At 43.9% G+C, this 18,772-nt stretch overlaps 3 protein-coding genes across 6 annotated transcripts in view; 2 read left to right on the top strand and 1 right to left on the bottom strand.

The window, feature by feature from the left end:
* Positions 1-18,772, top strand: part of LOC143211335 (uncharacterized) — a 125,330-nt gene that overhangs the window by 64,659 nt on the left and 41,899 nt on the right. The window lies entirely within an intron of this gene.
* The window catches only part of LOC143211340 (uncharacterized), a 58,173-nt gene that overhangs the window by 25,281 nt on the left and 14,120 nt on the right, over positions 1-18,772 (top strand). The window contains exon 1 of one of the 2 annotated variants that reach the window (XM_076428874.1): positions 16,033-17,331. The exons of the other annotated variant lie outside the window; for it this stretch is intronic. The gene's annotated coding sequence lies outside the window, so the exon portion shown is untranslated. Of the gene's footprint in view, positions 1-16,032; positions 17,332-18,772 lie in introns of those variants that run through there. 2 annotated transcript variants of the gene reach the window in all.
* On the bottom strand, positions 12,775-18,695 carry LOC143211344 (uncharacterized). 2 transcript variants are annotated; one of them, XM_076428886.1, is made up of 4 exons: positions 16,682-18,695; positions 13,382-13,592; positions 13,118-13,294; positions 12,775-13,030 (listed from the first exon to the last, which is right to left on the bottom strand). In XM_076428886.1, exons 2-4 carry the CDS (start codon positions 13,586-13,588, stop codon positions 12,893-12,895), a joined length of 522 nt encoding a protein of 173 aa, XP_076285001.1. In that variant the 5' UTR covers positions 13,589-13,592; positions 16,682-18,695; the 3' UTR covers positions 12,775-12,892. The 2 variants fall into 2 exon arrangements, with proteins under 2 accessions (XP_076285001.1, XP_076284999.1); XM_076428884.1 differs by having other exon boundaries at positions 13,118-13,592.

Raw genomic sequence — 18,772 nt, 5'->3', positions numbered from 1 at the left:
CGTTTCTTAGCCGCATTATGGGCTTCTTCGGTAACCTTAGCTCCAATCCGCTTCCTAAAGGCCTCCTCTGAGGTCTTCTTTGACGCCTTTCCCGGGCGTTTGCGCTGGAAGAATCTGCTGCGTGGCTGTTCAGCAGTGTTTTCTTCGGGTATAGATGCTTTCATTTCAATGGGTTTTGATGCCATGTTCAAAGTGTTGTTTCCGTACGACCGCACGAAGGGTTCTACGCCGGGAGAACACGATGCATTCCCCACGGCGGAAGGTCTCACACAAGGAATGAACAAAGTTTCGGCTAACAATTCGTTTATTGAACGAGGTTGGTGAGCTGCCGACGAGTTCGGCAGCGATTACAGAAGTAGCCGGCTCGTAATATCACGACAGATGGAAATCGCACGCGCTATGTCTCTCGTAATTTACTATTTCGCGGAGAATTCGGTAGCGATAAGAACTTCGCGACGCGGAAGGCCTCGAAGGCCGGTTTCCGACCGAACTCAGATGGAATTCGCGATTTCTCTCGGACTTGCGTCGATCGAACAGAATTCACGAACGCGAATCGAACACGCGACGGCTTCATTATCGTGGAACGAGTGTATGTTAATAAGAATTAACGGCGGCAGCGATTTTATCACGAATCCGCGACTTCGCGTTCAAACTGGCGTCGTACAACCGTCACAATGCGGCCACGCGGCCCCCGCTATCCGACCGAATTCGTATCACCAAAACGATATCCTTCACAATACGAAGGATTCGTACTCTGATACAAATCGTGTCCACTAATATCGTCAGCCTTTTCTGCCGTTAATTCTCGCGACGCGAATACATAACCTCGCCGCGCTACCCGAGCCAACATGAAGTTCACAAATAATTATTATCGAAAGCCTGATCGGCGCTTACCACTGGTAACTTCTGTAGCGGATGACCGGCAGCAAATCTCCGATTATCCCCTCAGTCTCAGCATGCGCAAAATACAATCGTTATTAGCAGTGGTTCAAAATGACGACTCCTCGTTAACAATTCCAAAGACGCAGTGATCGTTCACGCGGTAGCTCCGGTACGCGGAAGCAGAGCGTCCTCTACTTTCTTATTCTACTTTCTTCGCGCAACGTCTCGGCCTATCGCTAATACGGAATTTCGCGTTGACGAATCCTAGGCGACGGCGTTCGGCTTCCGGCGTCTCACGGCGTAGCCGGCAGCGCTGTCTTCCGATTGGCCGCTTCCCGAGGAGACGGTCGGCGTCAGCCAATCCGGTTGCGGTGCAGCTTCTTCCCGGACGAGGCGACGACAGGGTAGAGTAGTTGATTGTCTCTGCACCGGATGCCCTCGTCGGCGCCTCCAGGTTGACAGTCCTGGGCCTTGACGATCTCTCGTTGTCCTCTTTCGGGATCCTGCCTTTTGCCTTCCTCGAGGTGCTTACCCTCGAGGGTTTGTTGCATTTGCGTTGAAAGTAGAATTCCGGATCGCGCCTGGGACCCGGATACGGTCCTGTAAACTTTCGTCGCGCAATTTGGCGCGACATTCAAAATATTAGAATGTGCCTTTTTGGGTCTCACTCGTGCGCAGGGAGAGCGCTCGCAGCGGCCCTTATCGCGATGCTTGACCAGAGGATGGCCCGGTCTTCCGTTAGAGAGGTTAGAGTGACGCAGGCAATCTTGCCACGTCACAATGCATAACAGATGGCGCCGTTGCTTGCTTTATTGTGGGGTCGCGCTACGGACCTAAGGACTGAGCGTAACCCTGGGGGGGGGGGGGAGTGACCCCAAAGACGGAAGGGGAATCAACTTGTCGGCCATCTTGCTAGTGTAAGGATTGGTCCAGAAAGGATCAATGATGGTCTTGAATCACACGTGGTGAGCCTTACTCTCAGCACGTGGAATAATTCACTTGCAGACACCATTAACGAGTGTAAACAATATCAACAATTTATTCAGAAAACACTGAGAAGATACATGAACTATACAATGCCTAAACGAGGCAATAAACCGAATTACTATGTAACGGTTCTACGAGCCACAATGGCTGATCGAAATGATCATAGAGCAATAAGAAAACACGTGTATACAGTTCGAGAGCACGAGGAAGAAGAGATCGACGGCACGATCGACGTGCCGTCGATAATGGCGTCAGTGGTCGTGCGCAGGCGCGGCAGCACCGACGAGATACTATTAAGGGTGTAGATCCGGCTTGTAACCGTATATTTGATTATTAATCTATTATTGAATCGAGCTAGCCAGATGGGTTGAAGATATATGCAAATCGAAGTAGTGAATTGAGAATGTGGAGTATCGAGCCTCCATGCAATGGATAGCGGATTAGTTTGGATGGAAGGTTAAACATTCGTAAGCGAAATCTGGTAAAAGGAGGGTATATTGAACCATATTTCAATACAACGACTAATTATGACTTCAAATAATGTTCAAGTGAAATACGGTAGCCACGCCTTACGCTATCAGTCTTACAGAGTTGCGACCTGCACGAAATTATTTCTACTGGACGATGATCTAACCCCGTCGACGGATAATCGCCGAGAATCCACGTCTGGTCGCTACGCAACAATTGTTTATTTTATTATAATGAGCATAACCCTCGAACTAAGTTGATAAGAATAGAGTGTTGGTCAACAGTGTAACACGTAAAGTACATTAGAGAATGAAGTTCACACAGCGTGTGAGTTAATTATATAATGAAAGTCCCGGAGGATGCGTTTTACTACCCGTGCGATCTGCTGATGACTCAGATGATACGCACGAATGGGAAACGATCCTATTAAACGACCGAATCGTGATTGCTAAGCACGAGCATTTATCCAGTCCGGCCGCGTACGGATAGACATGGTCAACGAGTACCAGCGATCACGCTTCTTTATAACTAAGATGTTTAAAACACCGAAGATCTTTGGACTCGTTTACTACTCGTACGATCTGCTGATTGATCAGATGATACGCACTTATAGAAACGATCACGATACCTCGTTGCCCTTCAGCACTGTTGTGACCTCGGAGCAACTCTCAGTGTCAGTAGAGTCTCCTTGGCTGTGACGATCCAAATATTGTACCAAAAAAAACCAATGATTCGAGAACCTGTCTCTCAAAGACGATCGACACAATAATGAAACCCAGTAGTGCAGAAATCTGATCTACATGGAATTTCAGATGCTTGATCTAGCGATATGACACGTTCCCGAATCTAATCGCGAATCACACACTGTTGAAGCCGCTACATATATCGGAGTGTCCGCACGACGATTTTCGTGAAGTTAATAGTTGGGACTTCGCAGTCCAATACGATGAGAAAAGAAACCCTAATAAATTCTTAAATCCGCGCTTGCCTGTAGCAAGTTACACATTTCGGAGCGACGTTACTTTTACATCAATAATCCAACGCAAATGACTACTACGCTGTTACGACTAAATTACGCGTACGGTGATACGTTGAACTGTGCCACGAAGCGGTTTGCAATCGCGACTCCTCGGTTTGAGGCGCGTACGTAACGAGGTTGGCTAGACGGTTTGTCTAGTACAACAGGACGGTTTGGCCTCCCGAATACGCACCGGTTATCGTCGAACGGACACCTCGCGAACGCGTGCTCACTAGATCGCTTCCAGACGTAGAGTGAGTTCTCCATGGCCCTCATCGATCTCCTTCGATGATTATCGAGAGGGGATCGATGCGCACGCAACTATGATTAGTGGGGCGATCCTGCGATCCTTTTCTACGACGAGGATCGCATATGACGTCATAGATCGCCGTGGTAAATACAATTTCTACCTTCTACGTTCGCGAAGTGTCGATATGTGACCGACACGGTTACAAGCTCGAGCGAGAGTGTGGTGGCACACTCACACACCGCTAGACACTGTATACGTACACGAGATTGCAAGGGTCCGGCTCCAGACGGTATCCGTCTCGCTAATGCACATTTGGAGCCCCTACGTAGTTACAATCGCTAGATAAAAGATCAATCTAGGGAGCGAGCTAATAAAAGTGGCCTACTTTTGCTTTTTCGAGGCGTAATTTGCATTATTCGGCAGCATGTAGCGGAGCCGCGAGAAGCATTGGGCGGCGCGATAGTGCTGCCACTGTCAAGAGACACACATTTTCTTAAATATCGAGAGAACTGGGATCCTTATAGAAACGGTGATAATCTCGCGCCCTGTCGGGGACACATACAATGTCGATGCAACGTTTATTATGTTAAAACAAACGTATTTAAACCGACCGTTCGTCTAGAGCCGAAGCACCGACGTCGGTGGCCGAAGCATACACTCAGAAGGGACGGTTCTCTGAAACTACAACTCCGGCATTTTTCCGCTACGAGCGCTGAAGTCTGGTTCTTGTCATTCGGTCACCAAGCAATTCAATCACTGTATCGATAAACCGGGGGTTGAGAAGTGTTGCCGGTAAGTCAGACTTCATACGCAAACGTGAAGTCACTATACGGCTGACGATGATGCTGCGTTGGTGTGCTCGAGTGAGAGTGTGTAGCACAGCTCACCACTCGGGAAGCGTGTACGTGTGCCTAGGCGGATTGCAAGGGTTCAGTTCCAGACGTTATTCGTCTCGCTAATGCACATTTGAGACCCCTACGTAGTCACAATCGCTAGATAAAAGATCAATCTAGGGCGCGAGCTAATAAAAGTGGCCTACTTTTGCGTTTTCGAGGCGTAATTTACATTATTCGGCAGAATGATGTCTGCTCGGGAGGCTCTGTAAGCAGGCGTGAAAGCCGGACCGCGCGGCGCACTCACACACTCACCGCTCGGGCAGCGTGTACGTGTGCCTAGGCGGATTGCAAGGGTTCAGTTCCAGACGTTATTCGTCTCGCTAATGCACATTTGAGACCCCTACGTAGTCACAATCGCTAGATAAAAGATCAATCTAGGGCGCGAGCTAATAAAAGTGGCCTACTTTTGCGCTTTCGAGGCGTAATTCACATTATTCGGCAGCATGATGTCTGCTCGGGAGGCTCTGTAAGCAGGCGTGAAAGCCGGACCGCGCGGCGCACTCACACACTCACCGCTCGGGCAGCGTGTACGTGTGCCTAGGCGGATTCATGCAAGGTTTCGGGATGCTTCAAACCATTTCCCGTCCTCCGCTGCATTCTGCACTAGAGATAGCATAGAGCACTATGGCCGTCACGGAGAGCGAGACGCGCGGGAGGCGCAGTCCTCGAAAATGTGTTGAACGGTGCCGGGGTTGCCGACCACTGTTTCAAACAGTTTCGCGTGCTCCGTTGCATCCTCCGCCGTATCCCTTCTGCCGCATTATAAATTATTATTCTTATTTTCTATATGTTATAAGAATTGAAACAATTATTTTATCAAAAAATTCGTAGGTTGGAACGGAAGTTCGTAGCATTTATACAAATATATACTTCTAACGCGCGCAGGGGAAGAGCAGGGGAATGCAAAGGGTAGTGTGATTAATTAAAATGTACCCATCCTATATAATTTATTTATTTTTATTAATAATTAAAATACAAGAGAGAGAGAGCGAGAGAGAGTGTGAGAGGGAAGGAAACGGGATCACCTTGTAACCCGTAAGGGAACAAGAATAAACATACATACATAAATACATATATTTTATGATTTATTGATTAAAATAAAAACAATACGGCGACACTTGGTCGCCGTGGGCCTGGCCGCCGCTCTGGCCGCCTCCACGGCCGCCTCGTCGGCCATACGGGTGTCCGCCGGTAGCTGCCCCGCGTTCACTTCTAAGCGTCCGGTAATACTCCCTCCTTGCCTTCTTATAATGAATATCCATTAAATATGTCTGCAACATATAAAAAAATTAATGATAATATTGTAAAAGTAACATAGAAGACCTAGTTGGGACCAGGGATTGAAAACTGTTATCACATCGGTTCTGGTTCTCGAAACAGTTATGAAAAACCGAAACGATGTTGTAAACTGTTACGAGAATGTCGGTTGTGGCTCATATACATGTATTGGTTATGGTAACGGTTCTGGAGAACCGATATTATTTATAACTATAATTATTATTTTCCGCTTCTGCATTTCGGTTCCTCCGATTTCTGGTCTGTATTCTGTATTCTGTATTGTGTTCGTCCTTATACATTCATTATTCAAGTATTTCTTCATTGTTATTAACACTTTAAACAATTTTTTAATTAATAATTTTTTATTACCTGTCGTCCCTACATGCATCATTCACATTATCATCTCAATAATAATTCATTGGTGAAACAATTGTTTAAAGAAATCAATTTTCATATTGTACAGAAATCTGTTTCTATATTTATTGTTTGCATTATCATTTCCGTAATAATGTTTCAACAATAAATTGTGAATAACAACAACATATGAATCACATATTAATAACAACATATGTGATTTCGGTGATAGCGCATAAGAAGTTGCACCTCGCCGATGTTGCTCAGAATGCTGAGTTTTCCAACATACAGTAAAGACGCGATTCTTGTCAAACAGCCTGTAGTCTGCACGGACAACATATCGATATTATTTTTTTATGACCGCGCCGAGAGTTTAAAAGAAAGCCGAACGTACAGAGGGACAGCATGTTGGTGGAGTGTGGGTAGGCATCTGACAACTTTTACCAACTCTTTACTGTATTTGAAATTCGGCAAGGTGCAACCTTTTATGCACAATTATCATCATTTCTGTTACTCACCCAAAGCGGGTCTCCTTCCGGGACGCCGCGGGGGGCGGGCGCAGGCAGTGCAGGTCTTTGTGACGGTCCTGCCACGAATGTTGAGGCGGGTGGCGGAACTGCCCTGTAACTTGATTGGGCCGGGGCTGCGACTGTGGCCGCGACCGGAGCCGCTGCCGTGGCCGCGACCGGGGCCGCTGCCGTGGCCACCGCGGCTTCTGCTGCCGCTCGCCGGGCCGCGAGCTCACGGGATTTCTTCTCCTTTCTAATTTGCTTCTGTAGCTTTTTCTGCAACGCATAACAAACAAAATTAATGATAATGAAAATAACATAGCAGGCCTAGTTGGGACCAAGGAATGAAAACTGTTGTCATATCGGTTCTGGTTTTCGAAACAGTTATAAAGAACCGAAACGATTTTGTAACTGTTACGAAAATATCGGTTCTGGCTTGCATATATCGGTTACGATAACGGTTCTGGAGAACCGATATTACTTCGGTGCTATAATTGTTATTTTTCGCTTCTGCATTTCGGTTACCCCGGTTTCGCTTCTGTATTCTGTATTGTGTTCGGCCTTATACATTCATTATTGAAGTAGTTCTTTATTGTTATTCATAATTTAAACAATTTGAAATGAATAAATTTTTAAAATTTTGTGGAAAATTTAATGGAAAATTTAATGGAAATGATAATGCAAACAATGAAGAAAGAAACTAATTTCTATACAATGTGAAACTTGATTTCTTTAAACAATTGTTTCAACAATAAATTGTTATTGACAACACAGATAATAAAAATTTATTCATTTAAAAATTGTTTAAATTATGAACAACAATAAAGAACTACTTGAATAATGAATATATAAGGACGAACACAATACAGAATACAGACCCGAAACCGGGGGAACCGAAATGCAGAAGTGGAAAATAATAATTACAGAACCGAAATAATATCGGTTCTCCAGAACCGTTACCGTAACCGATACAGATATGTAAGCCAGAGTTGATATTCTCGTAACAGTTCGTAACATCATTGCGGTTCTACGTAACTGTTCCGAGTACCGGAACCGATGTATGTACAACAGTTTGAAACAGTTACTTTCAGAACCTTTTCAGTCCCGGGTTGCAACATACATATGTGATTTCGGTGATAGCGCATAAGAGGTTGCACCTCGCCGATGTTGCTCAGAATGCTGAGTTTTCCAACATACAGTAAAGACGCGATTCTTGTCAAACAGCCTGTAGTCTGCACGGACAACATATCGATATTATTTTTTTATGACCGCGCCGAGAATTTAAAAGAAAATCGAACGTACAGAGGGACAGCATACGCGGTCGTCGACAAATATCGGGAGTTTACTGTATTAACATTTCATTGAAATTCGGCGAGGTGCAACGTGCTTTTATGCAAAATTATCATAATTTCTGTTACTCACCAGAAGCGTGTCTGCTGCCGAGGCGGGCGGTGGTCCCTGGGGTGGGCCTGAGCCTGCTGCGACGGGTGGCGTACCCCCCATAACTGTCACCGCGGTCGTCGCTACTTGTACGCCCCCTTGCCGGGACGCGAGCTCGCGGGCCTCCCGGTCTCGAGTCGCCAATCGCAGCGAATATTGACGGACCTCGTCTTGTCTTTCTACAAGACGGGCCGCGGATTCGCGGGCTTCGCTCAAGGCGGCCTCCATTGCCGCCCTTGCACGGCGCGACCCTTCCGCGTCCTGCGCTGTCGGCGATAGCGGTGGGCTCACAATGTTCAACTTCGCAAAGTTTTCCATCTAAAGTGTGAAATAAAACAAATTAATCAAAAAAATTAATACACGCACAATGAATATCCAAAATATCTGACTAGCAACACAACAGGAATGAAGAAATAATAAAAAATAAACAAAAACTATAGGCCAGATATTCTGGATTGGAAGGAAGAGGTTTGATACTACTTACTTTGCTGACGGTCAAGATCAGAATGACGATCTGACGATGCAGCCACTGCTACGTTTCTCCGTCCCTCATGGTCAGTGGACAGTTTAAACTTTTTTTTTCTTTACAATTGTGAAGTGCCTGCTGATGGAATCAGTGGTACTGCACTTGTAAGCGGACCTCGACGGCGGACGGTTGGACCTCGACGTTGGACAGTTGCAACTTTTGCAATTTTTTCTGTTTTCTTTCTTGCTAACTCTGCTCTGTAGTCTAGGATACGCTGAGGCTCTCTAGGCTGCAAGTCTCTTTGGTGTCTGCTGTCGACAATTTCGGGCAGCATACAATCTAAATAAAACTCCGACAATTTTGGCTCCATTTTACGTTGCCAAAATTCGTCGTTTCTATCAACTCGAATTGACTTTATCCCTTTTCTTGTCCACACAGCAAATAGGCAGTATTTTCTGCCTGTTATGTGCAATTGTCCTTGCACTTGGTAGTAGTACCGGTGTGTTTTGCGCATTGCGCTACCCGTACTATCTGTAAATATTTCCTTGACGGCTTGTACTGTATGTATTGCCTCTTCTGGCGTTACATTTTCCGCAGTTATCGGGCACTTTATTTCAACAATGCCATCATCATCGATCACACCATCCGGTGATGCTCCCAAATAGGGTATCGATGCATCGATGAAAATGCCGCATTTTTCGATGTTTATACCCTCCTTTGCCATTAATTCTATGCGAGCAATATCTTCGTGGTCCCGTCCGTACCTTACGGGAGCAACATTGTCTAGACACTTTGGGAAGAGCACTGTCTTTACCAGTTTCCCACACAGCGTTGATTTTAGCCGGATGCACACTGCGCCAAAGTTTGACGCTGTCAAAAGTTTTGACCTCAACTCCTTCCAGAGGGGGCTCTCGCGCTGTTTAGTGGTATCCTGCTGGATCTGTTCTCTATTTTGCTGCCAAGCCGTTAGCTGTTCCATATGCTCTTTCAGGTGAAGGTCATATATCGGTTGTTCCATGTCTGGCTTTGTTGCATTCGGTCCGTAATCGGAATCCTGGACTGCACGGAACTGCTGATATGTCCTTTTTCTGTCACTCTTCGTTTGGGCATTTTTCAATCCTTCCTTTTTTCGTCGTGTCTCCATGTTCTCCAAAACTTGTGAGGGCACACTTCCAAACGATTTATGCAGGCGAGACAATACCTCTTTTGTATTGTACTGGATCACAGCAGCGGCAACTCTTCCGTTGTAGGATCCTCTTTGGCCGAGATCGAGTCTCTTTCCGCCAGTGCCCTTGGCGATGATGGCATTGATACTCTCCACCATGTTGTTGTTGTTCTGACAGAGAAGGCTCCCAGAGTGCGACGCCAGCGACCGGAAGATTTCCATTATCCGTTGAAACACTCCCATTCTTGTTAACTCGGGAACACCGTTGACTTCTCCTTCTTTCAGAGTTCCATCGCAGAAATATCTGTCGCAGTGTGTGTGTTGTCCGAAAACGTGGTTGGGCACATTCATGATGTCTCTAAACAAGCGTTCGATTTTCTGGTTTGTTGGCACATTCTCATTCGACCTGTATTCAGCAGCTTTCGTAACTCCCGTGCGCAGCCGCGTAATATTATTTTCTACTAATTGCCTGCAGTAGCCGGCCTCAGTCTTCTTCGCAACATCTTTCAGCTTGTTACATAAGTTGCGCAACAAATGGTTTGTGCACTCGATCTTCTTTACGGTGATCCGTGAAGATCTGTATGGATCGCAGTCCAAAATTTTCTTATGCACACTGCTGTCGCCGTCAGCAATCAGTCTTGAGTACACTAATCCGCGTTTTTCCACGCTGGTCTTGAAACCTTCTGCGATGGCGTCGCACTCCATTCTTGTCGATGTTTGGTTTCTGCCCCAATTTTTATAGCATTTGTGTTGCGGCGCTTCTTTTTCCTGTTTCGCCGCAATATAGCAAATGCGGCACTCTCGATTCCTCACTCCGTAGAATATCACCTTCTGGGTATATTTGCCAATTATCACGCCGACACCAGACTTCGAGTTGAACTTTCCTGTTCGGTACGACCTCTTCAACCAGGTCCCGTCAGCCACGACGTCAGTGTATGCATTTCCATCTGGTAGGACATCGCCTCTTTCTATGGCTAGCATTATTTCTTCTGCAGCCGCTTCCTTCATTTCGTCTTCCGCAAGAGCTTCCAATTTCACCACGACCCTGTCGTGAGCTTTACGGTATTTAGCACACCAACGCAGCATCATCGTCAGCCGTATAGTGACTTCACGTTTGCGTATGAAGCCTGACTTACCGGCAACATTTATTGATACAGTTACTGCTGTCTCCGCCGAGATGGTCTCTCGTTGGCGCTGCTGTGCCTCTCGACCACGGAGCACCGTGCTCTCGACAGTCTCGACGATTCAACGGTAGAACATGTACCCAGCTCCCCTACTGGACGGAGCTCAAACTAATTTCGAGGTCAAAAACGGATCTACACCCTTAAGGGGGCCGTCTCCTAGCAGACGACACTCGCGCGTGAATGTGTTGGTACACTCACACACCGCTAGACCACGTATACGTACGAGAGGTTGCAAGGGTCAGGGAAAGGCCTTCTGAGATCTCGATAATGCAAAGACGGGGGTTTTTAGTAGTCAAAATCGCTAGATGAAAGATCAATCTAGCGCGCTGTTTGCTTCAAAAGACGTTCTTTTACGATTACGACGCGTAATTTTCATTATTCTGCAGCGTTGCAGCTGACGAATTTTCGTAAATTATAAAGAGCTTTCATTTTCATGAATATGAAGAGATTTAGGGCTCTTATGGAAAAAGTAAGCAAACAGCGAACTAGCAGGAGCATATACATTGTCAATGCAACATCTATTACGTTGTTTACTTGAGTATTAAACAAACTGTAAGACATTTTCGACTGGAAATCGTCCCAAAGTGAGGTTTATGTAAAAATACAGTTCCGACATTTTCCGCTACGGGCGTTGACATCCGCTTCCCAGTGATGGTTACTTATCATTGTCGTCGTCACTGACGACTCGTCAGCAATCACTGTATCGGTAAAACAGAGGAAGCAGAAAATATGTTGTCGGTAAGGTAGGATTCGTAAGCAAGCGTGACGTCACAATTTGGATGACGATATGCTGCAGCGTTGGTGTGCTCAAGCAAGAGAGTGTTGGTGCATACTGCATACACACTGATACACACCGCTCGAGCGACGTGTACGTGTGCCTACGGCCTACGAGCATGACAAGATTTCGCGACGATTGCCCTTCTATTTCTCGATAACGCAACGATGGGGCTTTTTCGTAATCAAATCCGTTAGATGAAACATCAATCTGGTGCGCTGTTTGCTTCAAAAGTCATTCCTTTAGGTTTCCAAACAATAGTTTTGGAATATTCAGCTGCATGTTGCCCGTCGGAGAAGCTATATTCGCCGGCGTGACGTAACAGTATGGCTGACGATGCTGCAGCGTTGGTGTGCTCAAGCGTGAAAGTAGTGGTGCATACACACCGCTCGAGCGACGTGTACGTGTGCCTACGGCCTACGAGCATGACAAGATTTCGCGACGATTGCCCTTCTATTTCTCGATAACGCAACGATGGGGCTTTTTCGTAATCAAATCCGTTAGATGAAACATCAATCTGGTGCGCTGTTTGCTTCAAAAGTCATTCCTTTAGGTTTCCAAACAATAGTTTTGGAATATTCAGCTGCATGTTGCCCGTCGGAGAAGCTATGTTCGCCGGCGTGACGTAACAGTATGGCTGACGATGCTGCAGCGTCGGTGTGCTCGAGTGAGACTGTGTATAGTGCTTACATACCACCGCTGGAGCGACGTGTACGTGTGCCTACGGCGTCGGTGATGGGATCGTTGGCGCTTTTCGCGCGCATGCGCGAGTTTCGTCAGGGCCGTATCTACGTCTACGTCCGAAAGTGGGGAACTATTGGGGGGAAAGTAGTGGAAGACTGTATGGCCCGAAATTAGCAGATCGGGTATAGATAGACTCTAATGTATATATATTAGGTTGTCCCAAAAGTTCCTTCCGGAATGTGTTTCTTTAATGTCGCTAAATAAATACAAACAATACGATAATCTTTATGTTAATATTTTAGTACTTCTGAATATGAATTTGCATTATGTGCATGCATCGAAAACCAACTTTTGGGACAACCTAATATTTATTTAGCAATATTAAAGGATCACATTTCGGAAGGAACTTTTGGGACAACCTAATATATATATATTTATTTAAAAAAGTACAGTTTATAAATAAAATTTAAAATTTTTTTAGTAATAATTATTATATTTTTATTATAAAAATTTTTATTACATTATTATTATAAAATTTAGTAATAATGGTGGACTACGACGCGTCCGCGGCCTCCGCGGCCTCCGCGTCCTCGGCGGCCTCCGCGTCCTCGGCGTCCTCCGCGTCCTCCGCGGCCGGAGTAGTATTGTCGCCGCCACTCTCTTGCTATGGTTGTCTGCAACAAAGCAATATTTATTTATTATAGGTATTACTTTAGTACATCGAAGATTAAAAATAACACAGTTCATTTGTAATAACTCACCAATTGTTGCTTGGTCAAAAATATGGCGCCCGGCATGGCGCCCTGCATGGCCCCCGGCATTGTGCCCTGCAGGGCGCCCGGCATTGTGCCCTGCAGGGCGCCCGGCATGGCGCCCTCCATGGCCCCAGGCATGGCCCCCGGCATGGAGCCCGGCCCGCTCATCGGCCTGTTATGTAGCTGTGTTGTAACATATAAAATATCCATTATTAATAACAATGTAGTAACATACACACTATTAATTAATAGTAGTGAATAGTTACTCACCGGCATGCGATGCTGCAAATTCAAGTTGGCGACGGCCGTCGCCAAGTTGAAGTACTCTTCAGGCGGCGGTGTCGGCACCGTTGGTGTCGCCGTCGCCGCTGCCGTCGCCGCTGCCGTCGCCGCTGCCGTGGCCGCTGCCGTGGCCGCTGCCGTCGCCGTCGCCGCCTCCTCCCGTTCTTCCCCTTGAATCTGTTCGAGTTTGTTCATTTTCCTAAAATTGAACAAAATATAAATCAATATACATATTATCGTACAATATTAGAATTGAAAAATACAAAAGATAGTTACAAAAATGGCAAAAAGTAATGGAACAGATTCGAAAATATATTATTGGATAAATGTATGAATAGATGTCTCAATTCGATCGATAATTGTGCATAAAAGGCCACACCTCGCCGTAACCTCCAAGATCTTTCAATATGTTATCAGGCCGAAGATTTCGATCAACCTTTTCTGACAGAAACTAGAAAAAAGCGAGCTAATAAAAACGTGGTAAAATATGAAAATTCCTGAAATCGTGACTATCCGTAAGTAAATTGTAGAACGTGCTCTTGCAGAATCAGTGAATAATAATGATGTGGAAAGCGTACGTTCGGTGTCATTTGAGTGGAAAATTGGTCATTGCTATAGAGGCTAGATGTATAATGAAAAATAGATCTTCTAATAAATAGATTTCAATAATTACGGTACAATCATGGCTTGTTCGTCTAGTGGTAAATGAAGGATTACATATATCGTGGTATTTAGAAATTATTCTAATATTTAGTTATAGTGCGAACCTTGTTTGTGTTACTTTGAAAAAATAATAAAATTTGTATACATTCTCAAGGTTTTAGTTATGTTCTCAGCGCTTTTGAAACAATTCTGCTTTGCAAAATGTCGAGAATTTATCTAATTTTAATACCTTTGAAAGAAAAAATTGCAACTCTTTTCTACGTGTAGAGAAATTACATTTCTCTTTTCGCGCGCGGGCGGTACCATCAGCTTACTGAAATTAATTACTTAAATTTTACTTTTATTGTTTATATTTCTAACGAGAATTGTAATACAAGATGTAATACAACTCTTGTAATGTAAGCTGTAATAAAAATGTTGTATTACAATTCTTGTTATAAATATAAACAATAAAAGTAAAATTTAATGGTCATTTGTGATTCTGATTCGAAATCTGATATGCTTGTGTCTGCGGATTCCTCATAAACCATGTGCATCGACATTGAAGCGTCACGGTCAAGTTTGCTTACAGGAGAACAAATATGTATCGTTGAAATACATATAAATAGACCGATGGTACCGCACGTGGACGTAAAAAGATATGTAATTTCCCTACATGTGGAAAAGAGTTGCAATTTTTTCTTTCAAAGGCATTAGAATTAGATAAATTCTCGACATTTGGTAATTGTGCATAAAGGGTCCCACCTCACCGATTTTGATAAAATTTAAATATGTTGTAAAACTCAACATTCTGAACAACTTTTTCCTATACATGTAACCGCCGCTCAGCTTTCGGTTTTGAGAGATTTGCGAAAAACTGCAGCTACTACTACATACATTGAATTTTGCCTATACGTGCACGCCAGTGCTGTGCGTATGCGTTAGCATGATGCGACCACTCGTCAACTGTTTCTACAGATATATCACTACGATCGTTGAACGATCTCTGTTTATTTTTTTCTTGGTTTTTAAGGTGAGCTTTCAGTTTTGAAAGACTACTCCTATATTTCCGTATGCGTGAAAATGGATTTTTCGGGTTGTCCGCTCAGAAACACTCTGTGGATGTGTGTGGTGTCGTCGTAATATAATATGTACTCATTCTTCATCATCATCATATGATTTGAAAAGTTCACGCGGTATATAGATCGTTCAACGATCGTAGTGATATATCTGTAGAAACAGTTGACGAGTGGTCGCATCATGCTAACGCATACGCACAGCACTGGCGTGCACGTATAGGCAAAATTCAATGTAGTAGTAGCTGCAGTTTTTCGCAAATCTCTCAAAAACGAAAGCTGAGCGGCGGTTACATGTATAGGAAAAAGTTGTTCAGAATGTTGAGTTTTACAACATATTTAAATTTTATCAAAATCGGTGAGGTGGGACCCTTTATGCACAATTACCAAATGTCGAGAATTTATCTAATTCTAATGCCTTTGAAAGAAAAAATTGCAACTCTTTTCCACATGTAGGGAAATTACATATCTTTTTACGTCCACGTGCGGTACCATCGGTCTATTTATATGTATTTCAACGATACATATTTGTTCTCCTGTAAGCAAACTTGACCGTGACGCTTCAATGTCGATGCACATGGTTTATGAGGAATCCGCAGACACAAGCATATCAGATTTCGAATCAGAATCACAAATGACCATTAAATTTTACTTTTATTGTTTATATTTATAACAAGAATTGTAATACAACATTTTTATTACAGCTTACATTACAAGAGTTGTATTACATCTTGTATTACAATTCTCGTTAGAAATATAAACAATAAAAGTAAAATTTAAGTAATTAATTTCAGTAAGCTGATGGTACCGCCCGCGCGCGAAAAGAGAAATGTAATTTCTCTACACGTAGAAAAGAGTTGCAATTTTTTCTTTCAAAGGTATTAAAATTAGATAAATTCTCGACATTTTGCAAAGCAGAATTGTTTCAAAAGCGCTGAGAACATAACTAAAACCTTGAGAATGTATACAAATTTTATTATTTTTTCAAAGTAACACAAACAAGGTTCTCACTATAACTAAATATTAGAATAATTTCTAAATACCACGATATATGTAATCCTTCATTTACCACTAGACGAACAAGCCATGATTGTACCGTAATTATTGAAATCTATTTATTAGAACATCTATTTTTCATTATGCATCTAGCCTCGATAGCAATGACCAATTTTCCACTCAAATGACACCGAACGTACGCTTTCCACATCATTATTATTCACTGATTCTGCAAGAGCACGTTCTACAATTTACTTACGGATAGTCACGAATTCACGAATTTTCATATTTTACCACGTTTTTATTAGCTCGCTTTTTTCTAGTTTCTGTCAGAAAAGGTTGAACGAAATCTTCGGCCTGATAACATATTGAAAGATCTTCGAGGTTACGGCGAGGTGTGGCCTTTTATGCACAATTATCGATCGAATTGAGACATCTATTCATACATTTATCCAATAATATATTTCCGAATCTGTTCCATTACTTTTTGCCATTTTTGTAACTATCTTTTGTATTTTCCAACAAACAAATGTAAAAACACTTTATAAAAATTATCGAGGTTTGTTATACTTACTTTTGTGTCTGGAACTGTCCGTCACAGAGTCAAAGTTCAAATCGCCGAATCTTCCCGACGGTGTTGCGATTCTGAACAATTTTGCTCGCGCATGCGCGATATCTGAGTCGCCATATCTGAGGCAGTAATATTGGCGCGGAAGTACCGAAACAATCTGTTCCGGACAAAAAAACTTCAGGACGTGTTCTACAAGTTACAAAATATACACAAATGCACATGTTATATATACATTCATTTTTCAGAATCAAATCATACAAATCTTTTCAAATTTTTTTTTTTCACCGTGTATCCGGTTATTGAGGCTGCAAGCGCCTCTACCGGCCATCCATCGTACGAAAAACGGTGCGCGATATCGGAACAATTGAAGCCTTCATGATAACCACATTATAACTGACGAACACAAACGCGTTTAGACGTGAATTGTTCTTTGAGCCATTCACAGTATTAGTCTTTGCGCGGCATTGTGCGGTAGTTAGGGATTAGTTAGTTGGTGATTTGGGTGATTAGTGATTATTAGTTATGGAGAGTGCTAGTTCATCGCAACCTACGGAGCAAACGGTGTCCAGTCGAGCACCCAAAGGAAGAAGCAGTACAAAACGACTTCGATGCTCCACAAAAAGATACAGCAGAAGAAAATTACAACGAAATAGGTAAGTGTACATACATATACTGCATGATTTTCGACATAATTTTTCATACTCTTCAAGATTCTCTCGAGTCAAAGTAAAATTATTTCCATTGACGGTGCACCACAGGAAGCGATGGAGTCAAAGGGGCGTAGTCTTCGAAAATCGGCTGTCGCGAGTAAATAATTCGGCAAATATTTACATTAGGGGCTTCATTTTGAACAACTTTTTCCTATACATGGTATTGCCGCTCGATTTTAGTTTTCGAGATTCTATTCACAAACAACTATCGCTGATACTGTATTGAATTTTCCGTACTCTTGCACGCTTCGCAGCAACGTGAGCCTGTCCCGGCGCGGCGTTTGTTTACTTTTTGTTTCTAAACACGCTGTGGAGATGAGAGAAAAAACAGGGTGTCTCTCTCATTACTAGTTCAAATCCTGTATGACGGCTATATAGAATGCAAAAATCATGCGATCAGAATTAGTTAGGATTAGGTGGTGGGGGGGCGTTGAGGGCCGGCCCGACCACGCATTCGAAAATCAAGGAGTATGTAGTCTTTCAAAGTTGAAAGGTCACCCTATATATGTATGACCAGAGTGAGAAAGTAAACAAACGCCGCGCCGCGCCGGGACAGGCTCACGTTGCTGCGAAGCGTGCAATGTAGCTGCAATTTCTTTCCAAACAAACGACGCTCACGCGTGAACATTCATACACCGCTAGACCATGTATACGTACGCGAGGATTGCAAGGATACGGGATTCAACTTCTGATTTCTCGATAATGCAAGGACGGGGTTTTTTAGTAGTCAGAATCGCTAGACAGAGTTGGGAAAATTTTATTTCGAATAACGAATAAAGAATAACGAATAAATCCCAGGATTTATTCGAGAATAACGAATAACGATTTTATTCGCTGGAAATTATTCGTAGCTTACGAATAACGCTTTATTCGTTATTCGTTAGTCACGAATGAATCCCGGGAGTTTTATTCGTTATTCGTTATTCTAAATAACATCAATCCATAGCTCGTCTCGGGCTCTGCCTCGAGTGTCGATTGTCGATTGTTGCCGGCGCGCGGCCGGCTTCGCATATTCTCCGGCCTTTATTCTTATTCGCTGCCGTCATTTAGAACAGGGCTCGAAATTTTTTCATCGCGACGGCCGAGAATCGGAGACTATGCGTCCCGCGCGTCTCGCTCCCCGGACTGGCCCTAGTGCTCGGAGCTGCTCAGGCGCGTACCATTTCATAGGCGCTATTCGTGGTGCATCATGATGACACTCGTGTCAATAGGTTTCCTCATTACACGTTGTCAATGCGTTTTTTTTTTGTTAGTGGTATCCCCTGTAGGCCTACTAAATTTTAAATTTTTTAATTTGTAACAGACCTGTACGGTGCAGGCCTGTTACTAAGAGACACGCGCCGAACACCGCCGACCGACGCCGAGAACCGCCGAACACATCGTA

The sequence above is a fragment of the Lasioglossum baleicum genome, chromosome 8, assembly GCF_051020765.1.
Source record: "Lasioglossum baleicum chromosome 8, iyLasBale1, whole genome shotgun sequence".
Taxonomy (NCBI): Eukaryota; Metazoa; Arthropoda; class Insecta; order Hymenoptera; family Halictidae; genus Lasioglossum; species Lasioglossum baleicum.
This window is presented reverse-complemented; position numbering and strand designations above follow the sequence as displayed.

What these genes read in the sequence shown, in the direction of transcription:
- LOC143211344 (XM_076428884.1), bottom strand. Translation starts at nt 13,588, where the DNA reads ATGAACAAACTCGAACAGATTCAAGGGGAAGAACGGGAGGAGGCGGCG. An exon ending in TTTTGACCAAGCAACAATTG is followed by an intron (nt 13,031 to 13,117) that starts GTGAGTTATTAC and finishes GCTTTGTTGCAG; the next exon opens with ACAACCATAGCAAGAGAGTG.